Here is a 27,372-nt window from a genome sequence, read left to right as displayed (position 1 = left end):
AATAATACCCCTTTATCGCCCTAAAGTAATTATTTCCCCCTTTGTAGCCTGATAATAATTTGGTCCTCCTAATGTGGCACCCTAGTAATTTACTCCTCCTTCACTGGCTTAATGCAGGAGAGTAAAAGATTTACTATACTCAGCTCTTTGGCTTCCTCTGTTGCTCCATTCGCTGTCCTGCCAGTCTCAGCTGACCTCTGAGTAACCGATTATATTGCAGCTAGTACCGGGCCTCAGAGTTTATGTTTATAGACGTGCTTCTAATGCAAAAGATTGGGGAAGGCCCTTTCCTTTTACAGCATGACTTTGCCCCTGTTCTGCATGTGATGTCCATGAAGACAAGGCTTGATTAAATTAGTGTTGAGAAACTCCAGAGGCCTGTACAGATCCATGACATCAACCCCATCCAACATCATTGGGATGAGGTAGAATGATAATTGTGAGCCAAAACTTCTCTCTTCTATCATCAGTACTTGAGCTCACAAATGCTTTTTTTTGTTCAATGGGCACAAATTCCCATGGATACATTCCAAGATTTTCTCAGAAGAGTGGAGGCTGGTATAATACTGATATAGAAACCCAGACATTAAAGGGGTTGTCCCGAGAAAGCAAGTGGGGGTAAGCACTTCTGTATGGCCATATTAATGCACTTTGTAATATACATCGTGCATTAAATATGAGCCATACAGAAGTTATTCACTTACCTGCTCCGTTGCTGGCGTCCCCGTCTCCATGGTGTCGTCTAATTTCAGCGTCTAATCTCCCGATTAGACGCGCTTGTGCAGAATGGTCTTCTCCCTTCTCTTGGGTCTCGGCACGAGCGGAGTTCTGGCTCCGCCCCCTTCTACGCGTCATCGCGTAGCTCCGCCCCGTCATGTGTGCCGATTCCAGCCAATCAGGAGGCTGGAATCGGCAATGGACCGCACAGAGCCCACGGTGCACCATGGGAGAAGACCCGCGGTGCATCGTGGGTGAAGATCCCGGCGGCCATCTTGCTAAGGTAAGGAAGAAGTCGCCGCAGCGCAGGGATTCGGATTCACTCAGCTGCGCTTCTAGCAGCGCCGATCTCCTTTCCTGACATCTCCTCAGTACTGGTATATTATGTCGCCACCAGAAGTAAGGGGTGGCGACATAATACACCTGTCAAACAACTGATTCACGCCCCCAGATTCGCATTGGCTGGGGGTAGAGGACTGCGTCGAGGCTGAGAGCGGCAGGCACGAGGCTGAAGCACATGCAGACAGGGCCGGGCCAGCAGCCCCGGCATAGAGGACAGCGGCGAGGCAGGGAGCACCGGGACAGAGGACAGTGCCGACCCTGGGAGCGGCGGCGGCAGAGGCTGAGAGAACGCACAACAACTGTGAGTGAGGGGAGGAGGGCCATGCCGCTATGGGAAGTCACTATTACTCTGGGGCCGCTATGGGATGTCACTGTTACTCTGGGGGCTGCTATGGCATGTCACTATTACACTGGGGGCTGCTATGGGATGTCACTATTACACTGGGGGCCGCTGTGGGATGTCGCTATTACACTGGGAGCTGCTGTGGGATGTCGCTATTACACTGGGGGCCGCTGTGGGGTGTCACTATTACTCTGGGGCCGCTATGGGATGTCACTATTACTCTGGGGGCCGCTGTGGGATGTCACTTTTACACTGGGGGCCGCTGTGGGATGTCGCTATTACACTGGGGGCCGCTGTGGGATGTCGCTATTACACTGGGGGCTGCTGTGGGATGTCGCTATTACACTGGGGGCCGCTGTGGGGTGTTGCTATTACACTGGGGGCCTCTGTGGGGTGTCGCTATTACACTGGGGGCCTCTGTGGGATGTCGCTATTACACTCGGGGCCGCTGTGGGGTGTCACTATTACACTGGGGGCCGAGGTGGGATGTTGCTATTAAACTGGGGGCCGCTGTGCGGTGTCACTATTACACTGAGGGCTCCTGTGGGATGTTGCTATTACACTGGGGGCCGCTGTGCGGTGTCACTATTACACTGGGGGCTCATGTGGGATGTCGCTATTACACTGGGGGCCTCTGTGGGGTGTCGCTACTACACTGGGGGCTGCTGTGGGGGTCCCAATTACTATTGGGGGCCGTTGTGGGGTGTCCCTATTACACTTGGGGCCGCTATGGGTTGCCCCTATTACACTGGGGTCCGCTGTTGGGTGTCGCTGTTACACTGTGGTATGTTTACCAGTGGCAGAAATGGGCAGGGCTGTTTCAAAATAGACAGCATGCAGATTTTGACTGCTTTTTGGATGCGGAAATGCTTCAGAAATGCTTCAGAAATGCTTCCAAAGAAATTTCCGCTGAGGACATCCTCAAGTATTTCCGTATCCAAAAAGCAGTCAAATTCTGCACCCTGTCTATTTTGAAGCGGCCCTGTCCTTTTTAGAACGACGGGGGTAAAATAGTACGTCGTGATAAGCCCCGCCCCTGACGTGATGACACTTTGCAGTAAATAAGTTGGTTTTGGGTTGCAGTTTGGGCACTCGGTCTCTAAAAGGTTCGCTATCACTGACATAGATCAATGCATGTTCAAAGCATTAACCATAAATGCTATGTTGCTTGTAGTGGGAAGTGGGGGTGGGGGAGGCAGTAGGAAGAGCTCAAGGATGAAAAAGGAAAGTATTAGATTTTTTAGGAAGGAATCCTACTACGGGGTACACCTTAATGTATCAATATGTATAATTTACACAGGTCTGCATGTATACGAACTTAGAGATTGTTTAACAAAGTCTAACAAAGCATTTTTCTTTTACTTCTAAAAAATTTATAAAACGATTTTTTATGTTGCCTATGAAGCCCCACCACAAGCATGGCTGAATAGGCATCTATGAATGGCAGCCCTATGAGCTTTCAGTAGGCTCGGGGCTGCCATGCCAACCCTTTAGCAACCACCAATAACGCTGTGTTAGGGCAGATGGGGTATCCCCTTGCTGCTCGCTATTTAGACATATGGTCAACTAAAGGGTTAACTGCCCTGATGAGCAAAAACTCTACTCATGGCAGTTACCGGTGGCTGTCAGTTGTCTCAAACAGCTGATAGCCACCGAGTATGGAGCAGACTCGGCTCCGGAGCCCAGTCCATACACCCTTAATAACCACTGAACATAGGTTTCCTGTTGAGGGTTGTGAATGGGTTAAGATTGATACTGAACACATATAGCAATGCATGCAAAATAAGCTTCAGATGCAGACTTGTATGATTATATAAAACACAGTTGCAGCTTTAGTTGATAAGATTTTCCTTTATACATACAAAAAAATCAGTTTCAAAGTTAAACCTAACTTGGCGCCGCACTCTGTACTAGTTATTAAATGACTGTTTCTACAGCTAATGACTAATATAAAGTAATTAGTGATCATGTTCCATTCCAGATAGACAGGCAGGAGCCCAGAAGATTTCCTATACTCCCTGTACTAAAGACCCAACCATACCTGGACGTCTATTAGTAAACTTAGAAGCACCTATAAAATATCATACATGTTAGGCCTCCTGCACACTGGCGAGAGCAATATCAGGCAATGATTTATGGCCCGATATCACTCTCACAAACCTTCTGAAAACCCCTGGATGGGAGGCGTTTTCACAAGGAAACAGCCTCGCATTCCTGCAGGAGTTCCTTCATCCACACCGTGGCTGTCACAGCCACAGCAGGGGATTGTGATGTTCTCCCACTGTTTTCAATGGGGCCGGTGCTGTTGCCACCTGCCTCATTGGAAACAATGGGTGATATCGCAAAAAGAAAGGAGATGCTGTGATTTTTTTCACGCAGCTTCACAGGAGTGAAAACATCACAATTGAGAATGAAACCATTGAAAATCATTGGTTTCATAATCATGCGTTTTCACTCACTCTAGCATTGTGAGAAAATCGTGCAATTTTCTCGCTAGTGTGAAGGACCCCTAAGTTTGTGATTGGGGGGAAGACAAAGTATTTTGAAAGTTTTCTGTGGTAATATCTATCATTCTACTCTATAGAAGAAACATCATTATTTATGAGCCTTATGCATTTGCTATAAAAGAAGTCCCCTAATAACTGATGGAAAGTCTAACTCTTAGGGCTTGTTCACATCAGCGTTATGGGGTTCGAGGAGCAAGAAAACACCACCCATAGCCAAACAATTCCATCTTATAATGAAAGAAAAGGCCACCAAACGGATCCCCTATTAAGGTTGTGCATTTGGACCTGTGGTTCTTCCTTGTGCACACCTGCACTGGTAGGAGTTACTGGCCTGGCTGGGTGTGGTATTCTCTACCAGCCAATCCCCTTGTCTGTAGAAGATAAATACCAGCAAACTCTTGGGAGAGACTGCTGGTCATTTTATATATCACTGTGTTGAGCTCACTCAGAGCCGGTGTGGTGCATGCTCATCTGTAGTGTCCCTCTTTCCTCTCCTGAAGACAGTCAGGGCACCTCCTGTCCCTCCCCTCCTTGCATTCTGGGGTGCATGCATTGTATAGTGCATGGTTTGGTGACCACACAGGTGCAGGCCGCCCGCAGGTTTTTCCCTATCTCTGGGCAGGTGGGGCCTCCAGACATCTGATGTCCTATGTGTGTGTCGGATGTGTGATGCCTGACACTGTTCCCTATGTCAGCACGGTTGTGACTCTCTATTCCCCTAGTGTGAGGACACTTGGACTGACTATGGTATTCCATGTGTATGTATGTGAGCTCTGGGTGGGGTTCGTATTGTATGTTGTATGCACAAGCTGGTATGCTGGTGTGAACAGTGACATGTTCTGTATGTCTGTGCTGGTGGCTCGACATGAGGTATGAACTGTCCTGTTCTATGTGGTATGTGTTATACTGTATGTTGGTGTGAACAGCGACGTATATTAGGTCTGTGCAGGGTGCCAGACATGTGCTTTATGTGTAGTCCTGTTCTGTGTACAGTGTGTGTGTGTGTGTGAGCAGTGTCGTGTCCTGTGTGTTTAGTGCCTCTCTCCAGGTCCCTAATCAGGGATAGCTAGGTCCTAGAAGAAGACAGTGGGGCCGACCTTATCAGGACGATCACCCTGCTTTTAGGCAGGGGTTCTTCACTTTTCCTGGTTAGTAAGGGACAGTGGTCCTGTGATCATTGCCTGGAGAGGTGCAATTGGTCTATGCAATACTATGTGTGTGATTGCGGTTTGAAATAGGACACGTTTGGCGAGGAGTGGCGCTTTAGCGCACCACATGGACGTAATATCCCCATAATGGGAGCTATTCGATATCCGGACATTATGTACTGTTTTATAGTGGAAATCAGCAATGTTGGTTCAGAGCAGAACCTTCAATGTTGATGCAATGTTATGGTAATAATATCATATTCCAGATCAGTTCACTGTCTGCTTCAAATTGGTTATAATGAGAAGTAGCATACATGCAATGTAAATGACTCTGACTCCATGTTGGTCAATTATAAGTACACTTTTGATTTATTTAAAGCAATATCACTGCTTTTTACGGACAAATGTTAATCACAAAATAGGAGTATACGAAAAGAGCTTTTGTGCTGATACAGGATTGGTTAACCCCTTAGTGACGAAGCCTGTTTGCGCCTTAGTGACAGAGCAAAATTTGGAAATCTGACATGCGTCGTTCAATGCAGCATAACTCCGTAAAGGCTTTACATATCCAAGTGATTCTGACATTGTTTTTTCGCCACATGTTGTAATTCATTTTGGTTGTAAAAAGAGCCTGATATAATTTGTGTATATTTATTAAAAGCGCCAAAATTGGGAAAATTTTGAAAAAATTGTCATTTTTTTCACATTTTCAACTGTAATATCTCAAATATCTCCAAACATACTGTACAAATTTTTAATAAGATATATATTTTCATCTGTTTACTTTATTCTGAATGCACATTTGAAAAACTTTTGTGTTTTTTTAACCATTTAGATGACGTACAAATTTAACATTACTTTTCAGCATTTTGAGGAACACTTTGTTTTCCTGCACCAAGCCAAGTTTGCAAAGGCTCATGAGTGTCAGAATAATAGATACCCCCCAAATGACCCCATTTTAAAAACTACACCCCTTAATGTATCCACTGAGGGGTGTCATGAGTATTTTGACCCCACCGTTTTTTTTTCAGGAATTAATTAAATTTAGAGGAGAAAAAAAAAAAATTCATATTTTTGCAAATATGTCATTTTAAAGACATATTTTTTCCTATAGTGCCCATGAAAATGAGGATTTACACCCCAAAATGGATACCCCCGTTTCTCCCGCGTTCAGAAACATACCCATTGTGGCCCTAATCTTATGTCTGGATGCACAACGGGGCCCAAAATGAAAGGAGTAATCGGTGTCTTTCAGAACATAAATTTTGCTTGAAGGCGTTTTAGGCCCCATAACACTTTTGTAGAGCTCTTGAGCGGCCAAAACCAAAGAAAACCCCCACAAGTGACCCCATTTTGAAAACTAGACCCCTTAACGAATTTATCTAGGGGTGTACTGACCATTTTGACCCCACAGTTTTTTAATGAATTCAAGCAAAGCAAAGGGAAAAAAATGTGATTTTCGTTTTTTTAGCAATTCAATAATTTTAAAAACTGCTTTTTTTGTACAGCACACACATGAATGAAGACTTGCACCCCAAAATGGATACCCCTGTTTCTCCCATGTTTAGAGACATACCCATTGTGGCCCTAATCTTTTGTCTAGATGCACAACGGGGCCCAAAATGTAAGGAGTAGTCGGTGGCTTTCAGAACTGAAATTTAGCATGAAGGTGATTTAGGCCCCATTGCCCACTTGTAGAGCCCTTGAGCGGCCAAAACGACAGAGAACCCCTACAAATGAACCCATTTTGAAAACTAGACCCCTTAACACATTCATCTAGGCGTGTACTGTGTATTTTTACCCTACAATTTTTGAATAAATCTAAGCAAAGCAGTAGAAAAAAATTACAATTTTCATTTTTTTGGCAGTTGTATCACTTTAAAAACAGTTTTTTTGGTACAGCACATATAGGAATGAAGACTTTCACCGCAAAATAGATACCCCTGTTTGTCCCGTGTTCAGAAACATACCCATTGTGGCCCTAATCTACTTAAAGGACACATGGCTAGGCCTATAATGGAAGGAGCACCCGTTGGATTTCAGGGTACAACAGAATAAATTCCAGGCCCCATCGCCCACTTATAGAGCCATTGAGCATCTAAAACGATAAAGAACCCCCATAAATGACCCCACTTTAAAAACTAGACCCCTTAACAAATTCATCTAGGGGTGTACTGCGTATTTTGACACTACAGTATTTGAATGAATCTAAGCAAAGCAGGAGGAAAAAATTACAATTTTCATTTTTTTGGCAATTTTGTCAATTTAAAAACAGTTTTTTTGTACAGTGTACATAGGAATGAAGACGTTCACCCCAAAATGGATACCCCCGTTTGTTCCGTGTTCAAAAATATACCCATTGTGGCCCTAATTTACTTATAGGACACATGGTTAGGCCTATAATGGAGGGAACACCCGTTGGATTTCTGGGCACAACTGAATAAATTCCAGAATGCTGATAGGTACAGTGGGGGAGGGGAGTATATGTTCCACCTTTTTTTTGCTGCAACATGTCCCCATTGTTTGCGTCTAGAGTTGAGCGAACGTAGTCTGGCGAGCTTGATGCTCGTTCGAGTATTAGCGTACTCGATGGTGCTCGTTACTTGAACGAGCATCAAATCGTGTTCGACCCCGCCCCAGCTTTTGGCTCCTCCCTGCTGTGATGTGCCTGTTTTGGCCCCTCCCCACTGCGACGCAGCGCGCGCATTTGAAAATTTTTGGTCGAGAGAGAGAGAGAGAAAAAAAAAATCGGGACCCTGCTTTCCACATACAAAAATGTTCGAGTCTTCCATTCTAGTCTATGGGCTTCGTTACTCGAGTAGAGCTCTTGAATTTTACGAATAACGCAGACCCGAGCATTTGGGTGCTCACTCATCTCTATTTGCGTCCGTCAAACCCTGTGTCCATTGGTTAGACTTGTATTTTAAAGGGGCACTTGTAAATTCCGAGTCGGGTAACAGATGTTATGGGAATAATATCATATTCCAGTTGATTTCACTGTCTGCATGCATGCTACTTTTCATTATAACCAATTGGAAGCAATGTAACTGACTCCATGTTGGTCAATTATAGTACATTTCTGATTTATTCAAAGCAATATCACAGTTTTTTATGGACAAACGTTACATCACAAAATAGGAGTATACGAAAAGATCTATTGTGCTAATACAGGATTGGTTAATACAATAATATGGTAATTCACATGTTAGTAAAGTATCAAAAGTGAAAGAATGTGCAGAGGTATAGTGTCATCTGTTAATGAGCAGCTTCTTCTTTTAGAATACAGAACTGCTCTGTGAGAAACATGTGTAGGAGGTAGGTACAAGAGTGTAATACACTCTGGTGTTGTACATGAACACGATTAACCATTTAATTGCTAGCTATTTACTAAGAGGGTAGATATAACAGTATATATATAGAGAGAGAGCCTAGGCTGATGTAAGAAACACATATATTATTACTATAACAAACAAACCATTAGGCCTCACATGACTATATTAGGGAATGTTGACACAAGGGAATTCACCATGGAAAATTTCTGAAATCCACATCTCTTTGATGCAGTTTTTGGTGTAGAATTGCATAAAGAGTTTTCCCTGCAAATGGGCAAAATCTGTGTGCGAAATTCAGACACAGAATATCGTGTTTCCGTATGAAGAAGTGACATGGAAAGGCATTTTTCTGTATCAGATTTTCACATACGCTTTTTGTCCATTGACTGGAAAATTCTGCAAGAAATTCTGCATAAAAAAGACACAGATTCAAAAAATCCAGTCATAATTCTAAACATTTTATATTGACACTTGTCAAAAACATGTTTCTATCCAGAGATATTCCAGGACTAATGTTAGAATAGCACCACCTGCTGTCTCTATTCTGTGTCCAAGTTGGTCACACATGCTCATTCTTGCTATGCTATATGCTTCAATGGGTATATTGAGGGATCTCTGGTGTGGTGAGCGGCGGCTCCTGAAGTTGCTGCATGTTCTCTGATGTCAGATGAGATGCTGAGCAAGTAATAAGGGAGTGACCAGCAATGAAGACACTGCAGCTTCAGAAGCATCCAACTCACTACATCAGGGATTACTCCACATACCCAGTATAGCTGAGAGACAAGCAGGACTGGACATGTGTGACTACTCTGGAACAATTAGTCAAGGGGTCACAGCCTAAACACAGCAGGTGGCGCTATTCTAACAGTTCTGGAATATCTGGAATTAGAAACATTTTTTAATATGTGTAAATGCTAAAACTTTATGATTATCGACTACATTTAACTATAAATAGAGATGAGCGAGCGTACTCGTCCGAGCTTGATACTCGTTCGCGTATTAGGGTGTTCGAGATGCTCGTTACTTAAGACGAGCACCACGGGATGTTCGAGTTACTTTCACTTTCATCTCTGAGACATTTGCGCGCTTTTCTGGCCAATAGAAAGACATGGAAGGCATTACAACTCCCTCCTGTGATGTTCCAGCTCTATACCACCCCCCTGCAGTGAGTGGCTGGGGAGATCAGGTGACACCTGAGTATTAAAATCTGCCCCGCCCACGGCTCGCCACAGATGCATTCTGACAGAGATCAGGGAAAGCGCTGCTGATGCTGCTGCTGCTGCTGCTGCTATAGGGAGAGCGTTAGGAGTTATATTAGGCTTCAAGAACCCCAACGGTCCTTCTTAGGGCCACATCTGACCGTGTGCAGTACTGATGAGGCTGCTGTGAGCAGTGTTGCACTTTTTTTTTTTTTGTATATCGGGCGTGCAGAACATTGCGTCCTCAGTCTGCAGTCATTGTACAGAGTATAGGGCCAGTACTGGTGAGGCAGGGACAGTGGTACAGGGAAAGAGATATACAGGCTATATAGGCAGTGGGGTTTTTCAAAAAAATTGGGGGAAAATACTATATTTGGGCTGCCTGTGACCGTCTTCAGTGTACTGCGTGTCTGCTGGGGGTAGTAATCCTAATTAATACGCAGCTAAGCGTTACAGTAGGCTTGCGCAAAATTGTTTCCTGGCTCTGCTGTCTCCATTACATCACCGCCGTCATCCCGCCAGAGGGAAACAGTATACATAATATACGCTGCCTACAGTATCTATCTGCTGTATCAGCTCATCATTTAAAAAAATAGAAGCAAAATACTTAAGGCCTACTAGTGGCCTTTGGCCACTTGACTGCTTCTGCGCTGTAAATTCCACTAGCTGAGTCATACGCACCTAGGTCACAGTGCAGGCGTGCGCAAAATTGTTTCCTGGCTCTGCTGTCTCCGTTACATCACCGCCGTCATCCCGCCAGAGGGAAACAGTATACATAATATACGCTGCCTACAGTATCTGTCTGCTGTATCAGCTCAGCATTTAAAAAAATAGAAGCAAAATACTTAAGGCCTACTAGTGGCCTTTGGCCACTTGACTGCTTCTGCGCTGTGAATTCCACTAGCTGAGTCATACGCACCTTCGTCACAGTGCAGGCGTGCGCAAAATTGTTTCCTGGCTCTGCTGTCTCCGTTACATCACCGCCGTCATCCCGCCAGAGGGAAACAGTATACATAATATACGCTGCCTACAGTATCTGTCTGCTGTATCAGCTCAGCATTTAAAAAAATAGAAGCAAAATACTTAAGGCCTACTAGTGGCCTTTGGCCACTTGACTGCTTCTGCACTGTGAATTCCACTAGCTGAGTCATACGCACCTACGTCACAGTGCAGGCGTGCGCAAAGATGTTTCCTGGCTCTGCTGTCTCCGTTACATCACCGCCGTCATCCCGCCAGAGGGAAACAGTATACATAATATACGCTGCCTACAGTATCTGTCTGCTGTATCAGCTCAGCATTTAAAAAAATAGAAGCAAAATACTTAAGGCCTACTAGTGACCTTTGGCCACTTGACTGCTTCTGCGCTGTGAATTCCACTAGGTGAGTCATACGCACCTACGTCACAGTGCAGGCGTGCGCAAAATTGTTTCCTGGCTCTGCTGTCTCCGTTACATCACCGCCGTCATCCTGCCAGAGGGAAACAGTATCTGTCTGCTGTATCAGCTCAGCATTTAAAAAAATAGAAGCAAAATACTTAAGGCCTACTAGTGGCCTTTGGCCACTTGACTGCTTCTGCGCTGTGAATTCCACTAGCTCAGTCATACGCACCTACGTCTCAGTGCAGGCGTGCGCAAAATTGTTTCCTGGCTCTGCTGTGCGTTCCGTAAGTGAAGTCAGCCTCCAACCACAGACCAATAAGCGGCACATTTAATTACAGCGTTCTGTTTCTGCTCTACTCGTAATACACCATGCTGAGGGGTGGGGTAGGCCTAGAGGACGTGGACGCGGGCGAGGACGCGGAGGCCCAAGTCAGGGTGTGGGCACAGGCCGAGCTCCTGATCCAGGTGTATCGCAGCCGACTTCTGCGGGATTAGGAGAGAGGCAAATTTCAGGGGTCCCCAGATTCATCTCACAATTTATGGGTCCACGCTGTAGACCTTTATTAGAAAATGAGCAGTGTGAGCAGGTCCTGTCGTGGATGGCAAAAAGTGCATCCAGCAATCTATCGACCACACAGACTTCTACGCCGTCCACTGCTGCAACTCTGAATCCTCTGGCTGCTGCTCCTCCTTCCTCCCAGCCTCGTCACTCCATTACAATGACACATTCTGAGGAGCAGGCAGACTCCCAGGAACTGTTCTCAGGCCCCTGCCCAGAATGGGCAGCAATGGTTCCTCTCCCACCAGAGGAGTTTGTCGTGACCGATGCCCAACCTTTGGAAAGTTCCCGGGGTCCGGGGGATGAGGCTGGGGACTTGCGGCAACTGTCTCAAGAGCTTTCAGTGGGTGAGGAGGACGAAGACGATGAGACACAGTTGTCTATCACTGAGGTAGTAGTAAGGGCAGTAAGTCCGAGGGAGGAGCGCACAGAGGATTCGGAGGAAGAGTAGCAGGACGATGAGGTCCAGACCGAATAATCCACCAACTGTTTCCCAAAGCGCCCCCTCGCGCCATGCCACCCTGCAGAGGCCGAGGTGCTCAAAGGTGTGGCAGTTTTTCACTGAGAGTGCAGACGACCGACGAACTGTGGTGTGCAAGGTTTGTCGCGCCAAGATCAGCCGTGGAGCCACCACCACCAGCCTCACCACCACCAGCATGCGCAGACATATGATGGCCAAGCAGGCCGTTCACCGCCTCCGGTTTGCACCACTGCCTCTCCCCCTGTGCGCCAACCTGCCACTGAGATCCAACCCCCTTTCAGGACACAGACACTACCGTCTCCCGGCCTGCACTCACACCCTCACCTCCGCTGTCCTCGGCCCCATCCAGCAATGTCTCTCAGCACAGCGTCCAGCCATCGCTAGCGCAACTGTTTGAGCGCAAGCGCAAGTACGCCGCCACGCACCCGCACGCTCAAGCGTTAAATGTGCACATAGCCAAATTGATCAGCCTGTAGATGCTGCCGTATAGGCTTGTGGAAACAGAGGCTTTTAAAAACATGATGGCGGCGGCAGCCTCGCGCTACTCGGTTTCCTGTCGCCACTACTTTTCCCGATGTGCCGTCCCAGCCCTGCACGACCACGCCTCCTGCAACATTGTACGCGCCCTCACCAACGCGGTTACTGCCAAGGTCCACTTAACAACGGACACGTGGACAAGCACAGGCGGGCAGGGCCACTATATCTCCCTGACGGCACATTGGGTGAATTTAGTGGAGGCTGGGACCGAGTCAGAGCCTGGGACCGCTCACGTCCTACCCACCGCCAGAATTGCGGGCCACAGCTCGGTGCTGGTATCTGCGGCGGTGTATGCTTCTTCCACTAAACCACCCTCCTCCTACGCAACCTCTGTCTCGCAATCAAGATGTGTCAGCAGCAGCACGTCGCCACCAGTCGGTGTTGCGCGGGGTGGCAGCACAGCGGTGGGCAAGCACTAGCAGGCCGTGCTGAAACTACTCAGCTTAGGAGAGAAGAGGCACACGGCCCATGAACTGCTGCAGGGTCTGACAGAGCAGACCGACCACTGGCTTTCGCCGTTGAGCCTCCAACCGGGCATGGTCATGTGTGACAACGGCCGTAACCTGGTGGCGGCTCTGTAGCTCGGCAGCCTCACGCACGTGCCATGCCTGGCCCAAGTCTTTAATTTGGTGGTTCAGCAGTTTCTGAAAAGCTACCCACGCTTGTCAGACCTGCTCGGAAAGGTGCGCCGGCTCTGCGCACATTTCCGCAAGTCCAAGACGGACGCTGCTACCCTGAGGACCCTGCAACATCGGTTTAATCTGCCAGTGCACGGACTGCTGTGCGACGTGCCCACTCGGTGGAACTCTACGCTCCACATGTTGGCCAGGCTCTATGAGCATCGTAGAGCTATAGTGGAATACCAACTCCAACATGGGCGGCGTAGTGGGAGTCAGCCTCCTCAATTCTTTACAGAAGAGTGGGCCTGGTTGGCAGACATCTGCCAGGTCCTTGGAAACTTTGAGGAGTCTACCCAGATGGTGAGCGGCGATGCTGCAATCATTAGTGTCACCATTCCTCTGCTATGCCTCTTGAGAAGTTCCCTGCAAACCATAAAGGCAGACGCTTTGCGCTCGGAAACTGAGGCGGGGGAAGACAGTATGTCGCTGGATAGTCAGAGCACCCTCATGTCTATATCTCAGCGCGTTGAGGAGGGGGAGGAGCATGAGGAGGAGGGGGAAGAGACAGCTTGGCCCACTGCTGAGGGTACCCATGCTGCTTGCCTGTCATCCTTTCAGCGTGTATGGCCTGAGGAGGAGGAGGAGGAGGAGGAGGATCCTGAAAGTGATCTTCCTAGTGAGGACAGCCGTGTGTTGCGTACAGGTACCCTGGCACACATGGCGGACTTCATGTTAGGATGCCTTTCTCGTGACCCTCGCGTTACACGCATTCTGGCCACTACGGATTACTGGGTGTACACACTGCTCGACCCACGGTATAAGGAGAACCTTTTCACTCTCATACCCGAAGAGGAAAGGGGTTCGAGAGTGATGCTATACCACAGGACCCTGGCGGACAAACTGATGGTAAAATTCCCATCCGACAGCGCTAGTGGCAGAAGGCGCAGTTCCGAGGGCCAGGTAGCAGGGGAGGCGTGGAGATCAGGCAGCATGTACAGCGCAGGCAGGGGAACACTCTCCAAGACCTTTGACAGCTTTATGGCTCCCCAGCAAGACTGTGTCACCGCTCCCCAGTCAAGGCTGAGTTGGCGGGAGCACTGTAAAAGGATGGTGAGGGAGTACATGGCCGATCGCACGACCGTCCTCCGTGACGCCTCTGCCCCCTACAACTACTGGGTGTCGAAGCTGGACACGTGGCCTGAACTCGCGCTGTATGCCCTGGAGGTGCTTGCTTGTCCTGCGGCTAGTGTCTTGTCAGAGAGGGTGTTTAGTGCGCCTGGGGGAATCATCACGGATAAGCGTACCCGCCTGTCAACTGACAGTGCTGACAGGCTTACACTCATAAAGATGAACAAAGCCTGGATTTCCCCAGACTTCTCTTCTCCACCAGCGGACAGCAGCGATACCTAAACAATACGTATGCTGCACCCGCGGATGGAAGCATTGTTCTCTATCACCATCAAAAACGTGGACCTTTTAGCTTCATCAATCTGTGTATAATATTCATCCTCCTCCTCCTGCTCCTCCTCCTGAAACCTGACGTAATCACGCCGAACGGGCAATTTTTCTTAGGCCCACAAGGCTCAGTCATATGACTTTAGTAAACAATGTTTATACGTTTCAATTCTCATTAAAGCGTTGAAACTTGCACCTGAACCAATTTTTATTTTAACTGGGCTGCCTCCAGGCCTAGGTACAAATTAAGCCACATTAACCAAAGCGATTAATGGGTTTCACCTGCCCTCTTGGTTGGGCATGGCCAATTTTTGTGAGGTACATTAGTACTGTTGGTACACCAATTTTTTTGGGCCCTCGCCTACAGTGTAATCCTAGTAATTTTTATGGGCTTCGCCTGCACTAATGGTACAGCAAGGTGTGTGGGGTTGGCCTACACTTTTGCTACGTAAATGTAACTGGGGCCTTGTCTATACTGCAACTACTGAAATGTGCAAGAGACTGTTATCTCCCTAAACTGCTGCAACGGGAATGTTGCTGTGGCCGGTCTTGACTGCTACTACTACTGAAATGGAACTAATACTGTGCTCCCCCTATGCTGCTTCGGAATTGTTACTGGGGCTTGTCTTGACTGCTACTATTACTGAAATGGAACTAAGACTGTGCTCCCCCTATACTGCTGCTAGTGATATGTAACGGGGGCCTGTCTAGACTGCTACTACTACTGAAATGGAACTAATACTGTGCTCCCCCTATACTGCTGCTAGTGATATGTTACTGGGGCCTGTCCCTAATGCTACTGCTGAAATGTTACTAATTCTGGGCTCTACCTATACCGCTGCTAATGCTATGTCACTGGGGTGTGGAAACGGAGGCTTCCCAAAGACATGATGGTGGCGAGGCCATTTCCCACCAACGCGGTTACTGTTAAGGTGCATATAACCACGGACACGTGGGGAGGACACGTAGTGCCTCAAAAACATCCCCCTCCTCCTCAAACAATGAAAACATTCTTGGCAAATACCTTTGCATAGGTCCGTCTGGTGGCAGTCCAAGAATTTCACCTTTACCGACACAACAAGAGAGCCCCACCCCCCGCCACGGCCCACTTAATCCTGGCCACATTCCGAAATCCAACTAAATAAAACCGCGCTACTAGGTCCGCAGTCGCCACCACATTCCCACCAACGCGGTTACAGTTAAGGTACATATTACCACTCTGACTGGGGCATGCACTGTGGGCCGAAGCACACCTGTATTGTATGTGACGTTAGCTCTGCTGAGCAGGGCACTGCAATGGGATACATTAATGTACCACCGAAGCTCACTTGCATTTAATCTGACGTTAGCTTTGCTGTACAGGGCACTGCAATGGGATATATTTATGTACCGCCGGTGGCTTCCTGGGACCCACCCATGCTATCGGTCCACACGGACTTCACAATAGGGAGTTGTACCTGCCTGTGTCTACTTATAAAAAACCCCAGTCTGACTGGGGCATGCAGTGTGGGCCGAAGCCCACCTGAATTAAACCTGACATTACCTCAGCTGTGCTGGGCACTGCAATGGGATTTATTTAGGTACCGCCGGTGGGTTCCAGGGAGCCACCCATGCTGTGGGTCCACAGGGACTACACATTAGGGATATGTACCTGCCTGTGTCTATGTATTAAAAACCCCGGTCAGACTGGGGCATGCAGTGTGGGCCGAAGACCACCTGCATTTAATCGGACGTTACCTCAGCTCTGATGAGCAATGCAATGAGATATATTTATGTACCGCCGGTGGCATCCTGGGACCCACCCATGCTGTCGGTCCACACGGAGTTGTAACTGCATGTGTCTACTTCTAAAGAACCCCAGTCTTACTGGGGCATGCAGTGTGGGCCGAAGCCCACCTGCATTAAACCTGACGTTACCTCAGCTGTGATGGGCAATGCAATGGGATATATTTATGTACCGCCAGTGGGTTCCAGGGAGCCACCCATGCCGTGGGTCCACAGGGACTTCACATTAGGGAGTTGTACCTGCCAGTGTCTATGTATTAAAAACCCCGGTCAGACTGGGGCATGCAGTGTGGGCCGAAGACCACCTGCATTTAATCTGACGTTACCTCAGCTCTGATGGGCAATGCAATGGGATATATTTATGTACTGCCGGTGGCTTCCTGGGACTCACCCGTGCTGTCGGTCCACACGGAGTTGTACCTGCCTGTGTCTACCTTTAAAAAAAACCAGTCTGACTGGGGCATGCAGTGTGGGCCGAAGCCCACCTGCATTAAACCTGACGTTACCTCAGCTGTGCTGGGCACTGCAATGGGATTTATTTATGTACCGCCGGTGGGTTCCAGGGAGCCACCCATGCTGTCGGTCCACACGGAGTTGTACCTGCTTGTGTCTACTTATAAAAAACCCCAGTCTGACTGGGGCATGCAGTTTGGGCCGAAGCCCACCTGCATTAAACCTGACATTACCTCAGCTGTGTTGGGCAATGCAATGGGATATATTTATGTACCACCTGTGGCTTCCTGAGACCCACCCATGCTGTCGGTCCACACAGAGTTGTACCTGCCAGTGTCTATGTATTAAAAACCCCGGTCAGACTGGGGCATGCAGTGTGGGCCGAAGACCACCTGCATTTAATCGGACGTTACCTCAGCTCTGATGGGCAATGCAATGGGATATATTTATGTACCGCCAGTGGCTTCCTGGGACCCACCAATGCTGTCGGTCCACACGGAGTTGTAATTGCATGTGTCTACTTATAAAGAACCCCAGTCTGACTGCGGCATGCAGTGTGGGCCGAAGCCCACCTGCATTAAACCTGTCGTTACCTCAGCTGTGATGGGCAATGCAATGGGATATATTTATGTACCGCCGGTGGGTTCCAGGGAGCCACCCATGCCGTGGGTCCACAGGGACTTCACATTAGGAAGTTGTACCTGCCAGTGTCTATGTATTAAAAACCCCGGTCAGACTGGGGCATGCAGTGTGGGCCGAAGACCACCTGCATTTAATCGGACGTTACCTCAGCTGTGATGGGCACTGCAATGGGATATATTTATGTACCGCCGGTGGCTTCCTGGGACCCACCCATGCTGTCGGTCCACACGGAGTTGTAACTGCATGTGTCCACTTCTAAAGAACCCCAGTCTGACTGGGGCATGCAGTGTGGGCCGAAGCCCACCGGCATTAAACCTGACGTTACCTCAGCTGTGATGGGCACTGCAATGGGATATATTTATGTACCGTCGGTGGCTTCCTGGGACCCACCCATGCTGTCGGTCCACACGGAGTTGTAATTGCATGTGTCTACTTATAAAGAACCCCAGTCTGACTGCGGCATGCAGTGTGGGCCGAAGCCCACCTGCATTAAACCTGTCGTTACCTCAGCTGTGATGGGCAATGCAATGGGATATATTTATGTACCGCCGGTGGGTTCCAGGGAGCCACCCATGCCGTGGGTCCACAGGGACTTCACATTAGGAAGTTGTACCTGCCAGTGTCTATGTATTAAAAACCCCGGTCAGACTGGGGCATGCAGTGTGGGCCGAAGACCACCTGCATTTAATCGGACGTTACCTCAGCTGTGATGGGCACTGCAATGGGATATATTTATGTACCGCCGGTGGCTTCCTGGGACCCACCCATGCTGTCGGTCCACACGGAGTTGTAACTGCATGTGTCCACTTCTAAAGAACCCCAGTCTGACTGGGGCATGCAGTGTGGGCCGAAGCCCACCTGCATTAAACTTGACGTTACCTCAGCTGTGCTGGGCACTGCAATGGGATTTATTTATGTACCGCTGGTGGGTTCCAGGGAGCCACCCATGCTGTCGGTCCACACGGAGTTGTACCTGCCTGTGTCTACTTATAAAAAACCCCAGTCTGACTGGGGCATGCAGTGTGGGCCGAAGCCCACCTGCATTAAACCTGACGTTACCTCAGCTGTGCTGGGCAATGCAATGGGATATATTTATGTACCGCCGGTGGCTTCCTGAGACCCACCCATGCTGTCGGTCCACACGGAGTTGTACCTGTCAGTGTCTATGTATTAAAAACCCCGGTCAGACTGGGGCATGCAGTGTGGGCCGAAGACCACCTGCATTTAATTGGATGTTACCTCAGCTCTGATGGGCAATGCAATGGGATATATTTATGTATCGCCGGTGGCTTCCTGGGACCCACCCATGCTGTCGGTCCACACGGAGTTGTAACTGCATGTGTCTACTTATAAAGAACCCCAGTCTGACTGGGGCATGCAGTGTGGGCCGAAGCCCACCTGCATTAAACCTGACGTTACCTCAGCTGTGATGAGCAATGCAATGGGATATATTTATGTACCGCCGGTGGGTTCCAGGGAGCCACCCATGCTGTGGGTGCACACGGAATTCCCATTGCGGAGTTGTACCTGCCTGTGACTATTTATAAAAAACCCCGGTCTGACTGGGGCATGCAGACACCTTGACAGAATGAATAGTGTGTGGCACATGGGTTCCCCATTGCTATGCCCACGTGTGCAGCTCCTGATGGAGGTGGCACAGGATTGGAGTTCTCATTGCTTCTGTACAGCATTGTGGGCTATCGCCCCGCCCCTTTTAAAGAGAGTCGCTGCCTGGCCGTGCCAACCCTCTGCAGTGTGTGCCTGCGGTTCCTCCTCATGGCAGACGCACTTATAAATAGACATGAGGGTGGTGTGGCTATGAGGCCAGTGTGTGGCATGAGTGCAGCTGATGGGACACTTTGGTGTGTGCTGTGGACACTGGGTCGTGCGGGGGGGTTGGGCAGCATGTTACCCAGGAGAAGTGGCAGCGGAGTGTCATGCAGGCAGTGATTGTGCTTTGTTGGAGGTAGTCTGGTGCTTAGCTAAGGTATGCCTTGCTAATGAGGGTTTTTCAGAAGTAAAAATTGTTGGCTAGGGGCGGGTCACTCTTGCCGCTATTGTGGCTTAATAGTGGGACCTGGGAACTTGAGATGCAGCCCAACATGTTGCCCCTCGCCTGCCCTATCCGTTTCTGTGTTGTTCCCATCACTTTCTTGAATTGCCCAGATTTTCACAAATGAAAACCTTAGCGAGCATTGGCGATATACAAAAATGCTCGGGTTGCCCATTGACTTCAATGGGGTTCGTTACTCGAAACGAACCCTCGAGCATCGCGAAAAGTTCGTCTCGAGTAACGAGCACCCGAGCATTTTGGTGCTCGCTCATCTCTAAGAATAAACAATACTTTTTCATCCCCCAAATTTTCAAACTTTTTTTTATTTTCCTTGCGATAGCTTGTTATTTTGTGGTATGAGTTGTATTTTTCGACGGTACCACTTTATGGACCACCTTGGAAAACATGAAAACATTTCTAAGTCCTGTGTCACACACCATATGCGTGCATGTGCTTTTTTTTTCTGCTCTCAGCCATTAAAATGGACGATTAGTTTAAGTAGATCAATATGTGCAGGAAATTTAAGCATGTGGTGCAAATGTGCAAAAAAATAAAGCATGTTACGAATTTTCTTGTGTGACCGAAATGCTCACACAAGATGCACACATGGAATGAACCCATTGAAATAACTGGGTTCTATTCTCTGCGTACTGTGCATGCAAAATTTTGTGCATGCAACACACAGAAAATAGAGCCCATTGATTCTTATGGGTTCGTTGACAAGCGGATATTTAGTGTATGCAATTGCGTTGTGCAAAAACAAAACACACAGCATGCTCTATTTTTCTGCACATTTGCACAGAAAAAGAACACCTTTTACATTCATTAAACTAATTAGCAATTTCATTGATGGAGAGCATTGGTGTGTGCTTTTTTGCACATGCAATTGCACATGACTTGCGCATGAAAAAAAAAATCCAGTAAAAAAGTTGTTGCGCACACAACTATGCAACGCCTCATGCGCTAATAAGTATACGCTCATGTGACACAGGCCTAAGTGGAGTAAAATAGAAAAACGCTAATTTGCCATTTTTTGATGGGGGGATGCTTGTTTTTATAGTGTCCACAGGGCGCTATAAATGAAATATCTTTTCTGCGGGACAGTATATTTATGGTGATACTAAATTTAGATTTTATTGTTTTTTTTATGTTTAGCTTTACATTTTTCAGCCAGTGGAGCTACGTTAGGGCTTATTTTTTGAGAGGCTAGCTGTAGTTTCTATCGGTATTGTTTTACAGAACACAAGACTTTTTGATTGTTTGTTTATTCAGTTGATGTATGAGTAGCTCAAAAACCCTTGAAGGTAAGAATACAGCACTATAAAAAATGAAATATTAAGTGGTGGTCCTATTAGAGATGTTGTATTGCAGTCTGAAGAAAATGGTGAGTAATTAAAAAAGTTTACAGTATGTTGTCAAATGTGAAAGACAAAGTGGCATTATAAAGCATGCTTGTCCCGTGCCCACCGTATATGATAGACCTTTACCATGATCATTTTTCAGAAAGGATGGATGACTGGCCAGATGTGGAAGAAGAAAACATCTCACATGTTCCTTTCAGCCCAAGACGCTATTCTGAAGAGGAAATGTTGAAAAGATCAAAAGAGTTTTATGAATTGCTCAACCAAAGGAGATCTGTGAGGTTCATCAGTGATGAAGCCGTTCCAAGAGAAGTGATCGACAACATCATCCGAGCTGCAGGTCATTTTATTTTTACATTTCTAAAAAAAAGTGCTATAAACTGTCATGGTTAAATCTCCCAGGAAACACAAGTTGTCTTGTTTTCTACCAGAATTGACCTACAATCTACAGTCATTTGTATCTGTCTTGTAGAAATTCAGCAGAAATACAAAGAAAATGGGGATTGCCTATTGCTTGCTCCCCTTCATCTTCACCTGGCAGTGCTACCTAAATTAGGGTGGTTTCAAATCTGCATTGGAACCATTGAGACACAGATCCTGTGCAAAATACTGGAAGAAAAAGTGCTGCTAAAAGTCAGGCAGCTGAGCAGAAAGCGAACGGACCCTATTGCAGTCAATGGGTTTCTGCCGGCACTGCTCGGTTCCATCCTAAAACTGAGCCGTTCAGCCGCGGGGATTCCCTTTTCCTGCTCCCTGAATGGAGCAGAAAAGCTGAACCCTAGCGCAGTTGTGAAACAATCCTTAAAAGAGCATTGTTTCTTTGATTGGAAGAGTGAGGGCTTATTCACAATGGCGAATATGAAATCCATTCTTTTAAAGTTCATAGCCTGTTCTATCTTTTGGGGTTTCCACAGAATGCCTTGCCCGTTGGTTTCAATGGGACCTCATAAAATATCACATGACACTCGCATGCTGTGAGATCTGCATGTGAGTGCAATGTGTTGTTTCCCATCGAAATCAATGGGAAACACTTGCGATTCTCTGACATGCTTGAAACGCGCGCCTATTTTACAGAAGTGATGTGAGGTGTGTTTGAATGAAAGACGCCTCGCATCGGCATGAAAAACGCACGTTGGCAAGCGCGATATCGGGTCAAGTTTCTCGACCTGATATTGCTCTTGACTGTGTGAATATAGCCTTATAGTAAGGGCCTTTATACATGGCCATATTTTTTGGTCCGTGTTCTATCTGTGTATCCATGAGCAGCACATAGACTCATGATAGCTAACAGGGCCATTCACATGGCCGTTTTCTCACATGGACCAATGCACAAAACATCTGGAAAAACACCACTAAAAGGGCTCCTGCACACAGGCGGATTTGATTCTCATCCGCACTCACGATACGCTGTCTCAGGCTCCCATAGAAAAGAATGAGCTTCCACAGCTCCATGCACACCTGCGGATTTGATTTGAGGATTCCGCAATGCGTAAATAAAATGCAGCTTGCTCCATCTTACCATAGATTCTGCACTCAAGCACTCCATTCATCTCTATGGGTGCGTGAGATCCGAAGTACATCCGCAAACACATTTAATACAATACGCGGGTATGTGTGTGTTTTTTAAACACTGTGTGCAAAACTAACGTGAACTGTCTGCCTGCTGGAACACATATAAAGAATACAGTTATTTGGATTGTAAACCAGCACAAACGTTTGTAGCAGAACATGATCAAGGTTGCTAGATATTTTTAAGGTTTTTAAAGTGTTCCTTTAACTGACCACTGACTTCTCAAACAATTTGCCATTATGTGAGCCAATACAATAACTAACAAATACCCAAATCCTATTTACCTAAGGGCTTTTACCTACTCACGTTTTTTTTTCTTGCGCTGCGAGAGCGAGTAAAAACACTCGCCTCGGAGTGCAAGAAAAACGCTGCAATAGCGCTCAGTGCCTTCAATGGGACCAGCGGCAGCAGCGCCAGCCCCACTGAAAACGTAGCCCTCGCTGAATTGCCATGGTTCTCCGCTCATGGACAGGGGAGCTGCGCTTTACATAGCAACGCTATGGAAAGCATGCACTGCGTTCCCTGCAGCCATATTATTGTCGTGGGGAACACAATGCAATAACGCCCGTGGACAGGCAGCCTTGAACAGATACTGAGACTAATGACAGGAGTTGAAGGAGGGTAATGACTCATGCTGCCTATAGAAGTCTATGAAGAGAGAGAAGGGGGGTAAGCTACTCAAAATAAACCGTAAATCAAAGCTGAGGTATGCATGTATATATTACAAGAAAACAAACGTTATTTCGGTTTCAGACAGACTCTCAAATAAAATAAAAAAACACACACAAAGGAGGTATATAGGCTACGGCTCCACTTTGGCTGTCTTGTGTTTTCCACGATCAAAGATCACATTTTCGTGCTACCTGCATCTCAAGCAATGTTGCCGTGACCACAGCCGAAAATTCACAAGAAGACCAAACCTGCTGGATTTCTTGTGACTGTTGGGTCGCAGTTATAGCCACATTTTTGTCACAATGTAACCACATTCGCTTACATTTTTTGCAATGCAGGCAAGGGAACAGTTTGATTGTGTGACACCTGTCGCAGCTAAAGTTACCATGTAGCCCAAGTCTTGCTTAAAGGGATTTTGTTACATCAATTTTAATTTTATAAGTCCTGCATTTATGGTCAGCACCATGATAGGCATATTCCATAGTGCATATTTCATGTGTTATAATCCGTTGTAATTTACCCCGTAGCTGTTCATCGGGGCCGCTTCTTGTTTACATGCCATGTAATGGCGCTACAGGGCTTCTGGTCTGACTAGCAGGCTCATTTCCAACATGGAGTAGCCCTGGCCTCTATACCTGCGCTACTTTTGCCCTTCCTCTTATCTGCAGTGCATAACACAATGTGGGCACAGAACCCTCAGTGAACTGACCATGCATGGGTATCGCTTGGTACAAGCATGCACATGCAATTACAGACAGCCAGGAACTCAGCATTCCCGGTAAAGGCAATGAACCTATGTCACTAATGACGTGGCGTCGACTGTCCCAGCTGAAGGTACAAGCCAAGTGTCCTGCGTCTAGCGTGGGACTGGAATCTCGTGCTGTAGCTGCTTATTGGAAGATGTCGTAGCTCAGGACTAGCCGAGGTCTGGTACACAGGATGGTGGTGCAGTACAGAGGGTTTAAGCAGGAAAGTCATCAGTACTAGCTAAGGTCTGGTACACAGGATGGTGGTGCAGTAGAGGGTTTAAGCAGGAGAGTCAACAGGACTAGCCGTGGTCTGGTACATAGGATAGTGTTGCAGTACAGATAGTTTAAGCAGGAGAGTCGTCAGGAAATAGCCGAAGTCTGGTACACAGGATGGTGGTGCAGTACAGAGAGTTTAAGCAGGAGAGTTATAATGCCTAGCCGAGGTCTGGTACACAGGATGGTGGTGCAGGAGAGTCAACAGGACTAGCAGAGGTCTTGTACACAGGATTGCGGCGCAGTAGAGCGGATTTAAGCAGGAGAGTCGTCAGGAAATAACCAAGGTCTGGTACACAGTATAGTGGTGCAGTACGGGGGTTTTAAGCAGGAGAGTCATCAGGAAATAGCCACAGTCTGGTACACAGGATGGTGGTGCAGTACAGAGGTTTTAAGCAGGAGAGTAGTCAGGAAATAGCTGAGGTCTGGTATGCACGAAGGTGGTGCAGTACAGAGGGTTTAAGCAGGAGAGTTGTCAGAGAATAGCTGAGGTCTGGTACACAGGATGGTGGTGCAGTACAGAGGGTTTAAGCAGGGGAGTCAACAGGACTAGCTGAGGTCTGGAATGCAGGAAGGTGATGCGGTACAGAGGGTTTAAGCAGGAGAGTATTCAGGAAAGAACCAAGGTCTGGTGCACAGGATGGTGGTGCAGTAGAGGGTATTTAAACAGGAGAGTCGTCAGGAAATAGCCAAGGTCTGGTACACAGGATGGTGCTGCAGTACAGAGGGTTTAAGCAGGAGAGTTGTCAGGAATAGCCATGGTCTGGTACACTGGAAGGTATTGCAGTATAGAGGGTTTAAGCAATAGAGTTGTCAGGCAATAGCTGAGGTCTGGTACACAGGATGGTGGTGCAGTACAGAGGGTTTAGGCAGCAGGGAAGACGTCAGGACTAGCTGAGGTCTGGTACATAGGATGGTGGTGCAGTAGAGTGTTTAAGCAGGAGAGTCAACAGGACTAGCCGAGGTCTTGTACACAGGATGGTGGCGCAGTACAGAGGATTTAAGCAGGAGAGTCATTAGGAAATAACCAAGGTCTGGTACACAGGATGGTGGTGCAGTACATGGGGTTTAAGCAGGGGAGTCGTCAGGACTAGCTGAGGTCTGGTGCATAGGATGGTGGTGCAGTACAGAGAAGAATCGTCAGGACTAGCCGAAGTCTAGTACACAGAGGGTTGGTGCAGTACAGAGGTGGTGCAGTACAGAGGGTTTAAGCAGGAGAGGTATCAGGACTTGCCGAGGTCTGGTACACAGGATGGTGGTGCAGTACAGAGGGTTTAAGCAGGGGGTGCCATCAGGACTAGCTGAGGTCTGGTACACAGGATGGTGATGCAGTACTGAGGGTTTAAGCAGGAGAGTCGTCAAGCCTAGCCGAGGTCTGGTACACAGGATGGTGGTGCAGTACAGAGGGTTTGAGCAGGAGTGTCGTCAGGAATACCGAGGTCTGGTACACTGGATGGTGGTGCAGTCTTTTCTTGCAGGGAGCAGGTCACTGTCTGAGGGCTCATAGCATAAGGTAGGTAGGGCTGCCATTCGGGGTGCAGGCAGTCACATGTTTGAATGCTGACGCCAGGAATCTTTGCGACGTTGGCAGATCCAGCGAAACTGCATTGGTTTGGGGTATGTGAGCCGTGTTGAAAACGCCAGAATGGAGCAGAAAATAAAGCTGGAGAAATTGGTGGCGTTGGGGTGTGCGGTGCAACTGGCACTATTATAATGAAAAAACCCTTAAGGACTGGGCTGTAATGTACCTTAAGGATCTGACACTTTTTAGCGATTTTTACCCATGTGGTGGTTTAACTGTCCTATTTTTTTCTCCTTCAGCCACCAACATTTTTTCTACCGTGTTTTCTTTTCTGTGACATATAGGGCTATTTTTTAATATCTTTTTCATGGGAATGGGTCTCCTCATTTTGTTTTGGACGTTTTAATATATAATATGTATGGTTTTGAATTACAGGGCACATGCGGCGATGGTTTTGGTTGGTGTCAGCTTTGGGTTGCTTTCTTTTTTATGTATATATTTTCATTTTATTCTGTAATTTTGTTTTACTTACTTCTGTAATTATTTTTTTTAATATCTACGTCCCCCATGATGTCATGATGCCCCTCTGGGGGACACTCACATGTTTTTTGTTTTTTTTTATTACACACTTTTCCACTGTAGCTGGAGCATCCCATAGGAGCGCCAGTTACAGGGAAAAACATCCCCTGTAGTGACATTAGTCACTGGCAGAACTGATCAGACTTATAGGACCCTGCAGCTCTGCTATCCCTGGGAATCCTGGTGGTCACGTGACTAGCAGCTCCCGTAGTGGAAGAAACACTTCCATTTTCACTTGTTAGTACATAGTGCTCATTGAGCATTGTATACTAAAAAAAGAAGAAGGCAAAAAGGGTTAAAAACTCCTCTTGCCTTCGCCTTGAGGGTTCTCAGCTGTGACTAACAGCTGACAACCTAACATGCTTCTGATTAATCGCAGAAGTAGGAGCTTTAATCCCTACTGTATTTTTACTATCGGCTGGGATTAAAGCCCAGGAGGAAGCAGAGTAAATTTACGCACTTGCTCCTAAATGGGTTAATAAAAAGGTGCAGGAATTGGTTGGAACCTCAATTCCTAATATATTTCCAAAATACTAATTAAATTCTATTTTTTACCATAATATCCAGGGACGTCTCCTAGTGGAGCTCATACGGAGCCGTGGACATTTGTGGTTGTAGAAGATCCAGAAGTGAAGCATAAGATTAGAGAAATTATTGAAGAAGAGGAAGAGATAAACTATCGAAAAAGAATGGGAGATAAATGGGTGACTGATCTTAAAAAGTTAAAGTAGGTTATATAAAAAGGTGTATTTTTGTAAGTTGCACTGTTGTGGAATATCTTTTGAAATACAGTATACTGATGGAGTGCCAAACCATCCTTGGATAACTAGCGCTCTACCGCACACATTTCCTTTGGATTGCAGCGCATCATATATGACGGAGGTTTATGACACTGTCTAAAAGAAAAACTTTTATAGCTTATTCACAGTAAGGTATATACGTAGCTATTCAGCTGCATCCTTAAATCGCATTGGATTCCAATGTATTCATTCACATGAACAATTTTAATGTGCCGGGAAAAATAGCAAATCAGCGAGTGTTTACGGTCGCCAATTTTATACGCCACTTGAAAAGAATGGTCTTGCCCTATTTTT

General features: G+C 47.1%; 1 protein-coding gene across 1 annotated transcript in view; it reads left to right on the top strand.

The window, feature by feature from the left end:
- Positions 1-27,372, top strand: part of IYD (iodotyrosine deiodinase) — a 48,073-nt gene that overhangs the window by 1,832 nt on the left and 18,869 nt on the right. Inside the window, exons 2-3 of the mRNA XM_066594550.1 lie at positions 21,056-21,253; positions 26,846-27,005. Coding sequence (XP_066450647.1) covers positions 21,056-21,253; positions 26,846-27,005 — 358 coding nt within the window. The remainder of the gene's footprint in view (positions 1-21,055; positions 21,254-26,845; positions 27,006-27,372) is intronic.

This window comes from Eleutherodactylus coqui, chromosome 3 (genome assembly GCF_035609145.1).
Source record: "Eleutherodactylus coqui strain aEleCoq1 chromosome 3, aEleCoq1.hap1, whole genome shotgun sequence".
NCBI classification, from domain to species: domain Eukaryota; kingdom Metazoa; phylum Chordata; class Amphibia; order Anura; family Eleutherodactylidae; genus Eleutherodactylus; species Eleutherodactylus coqui.
This window is presented reverse-complemented; position numbering and strand designations above follow the sequence as displayed.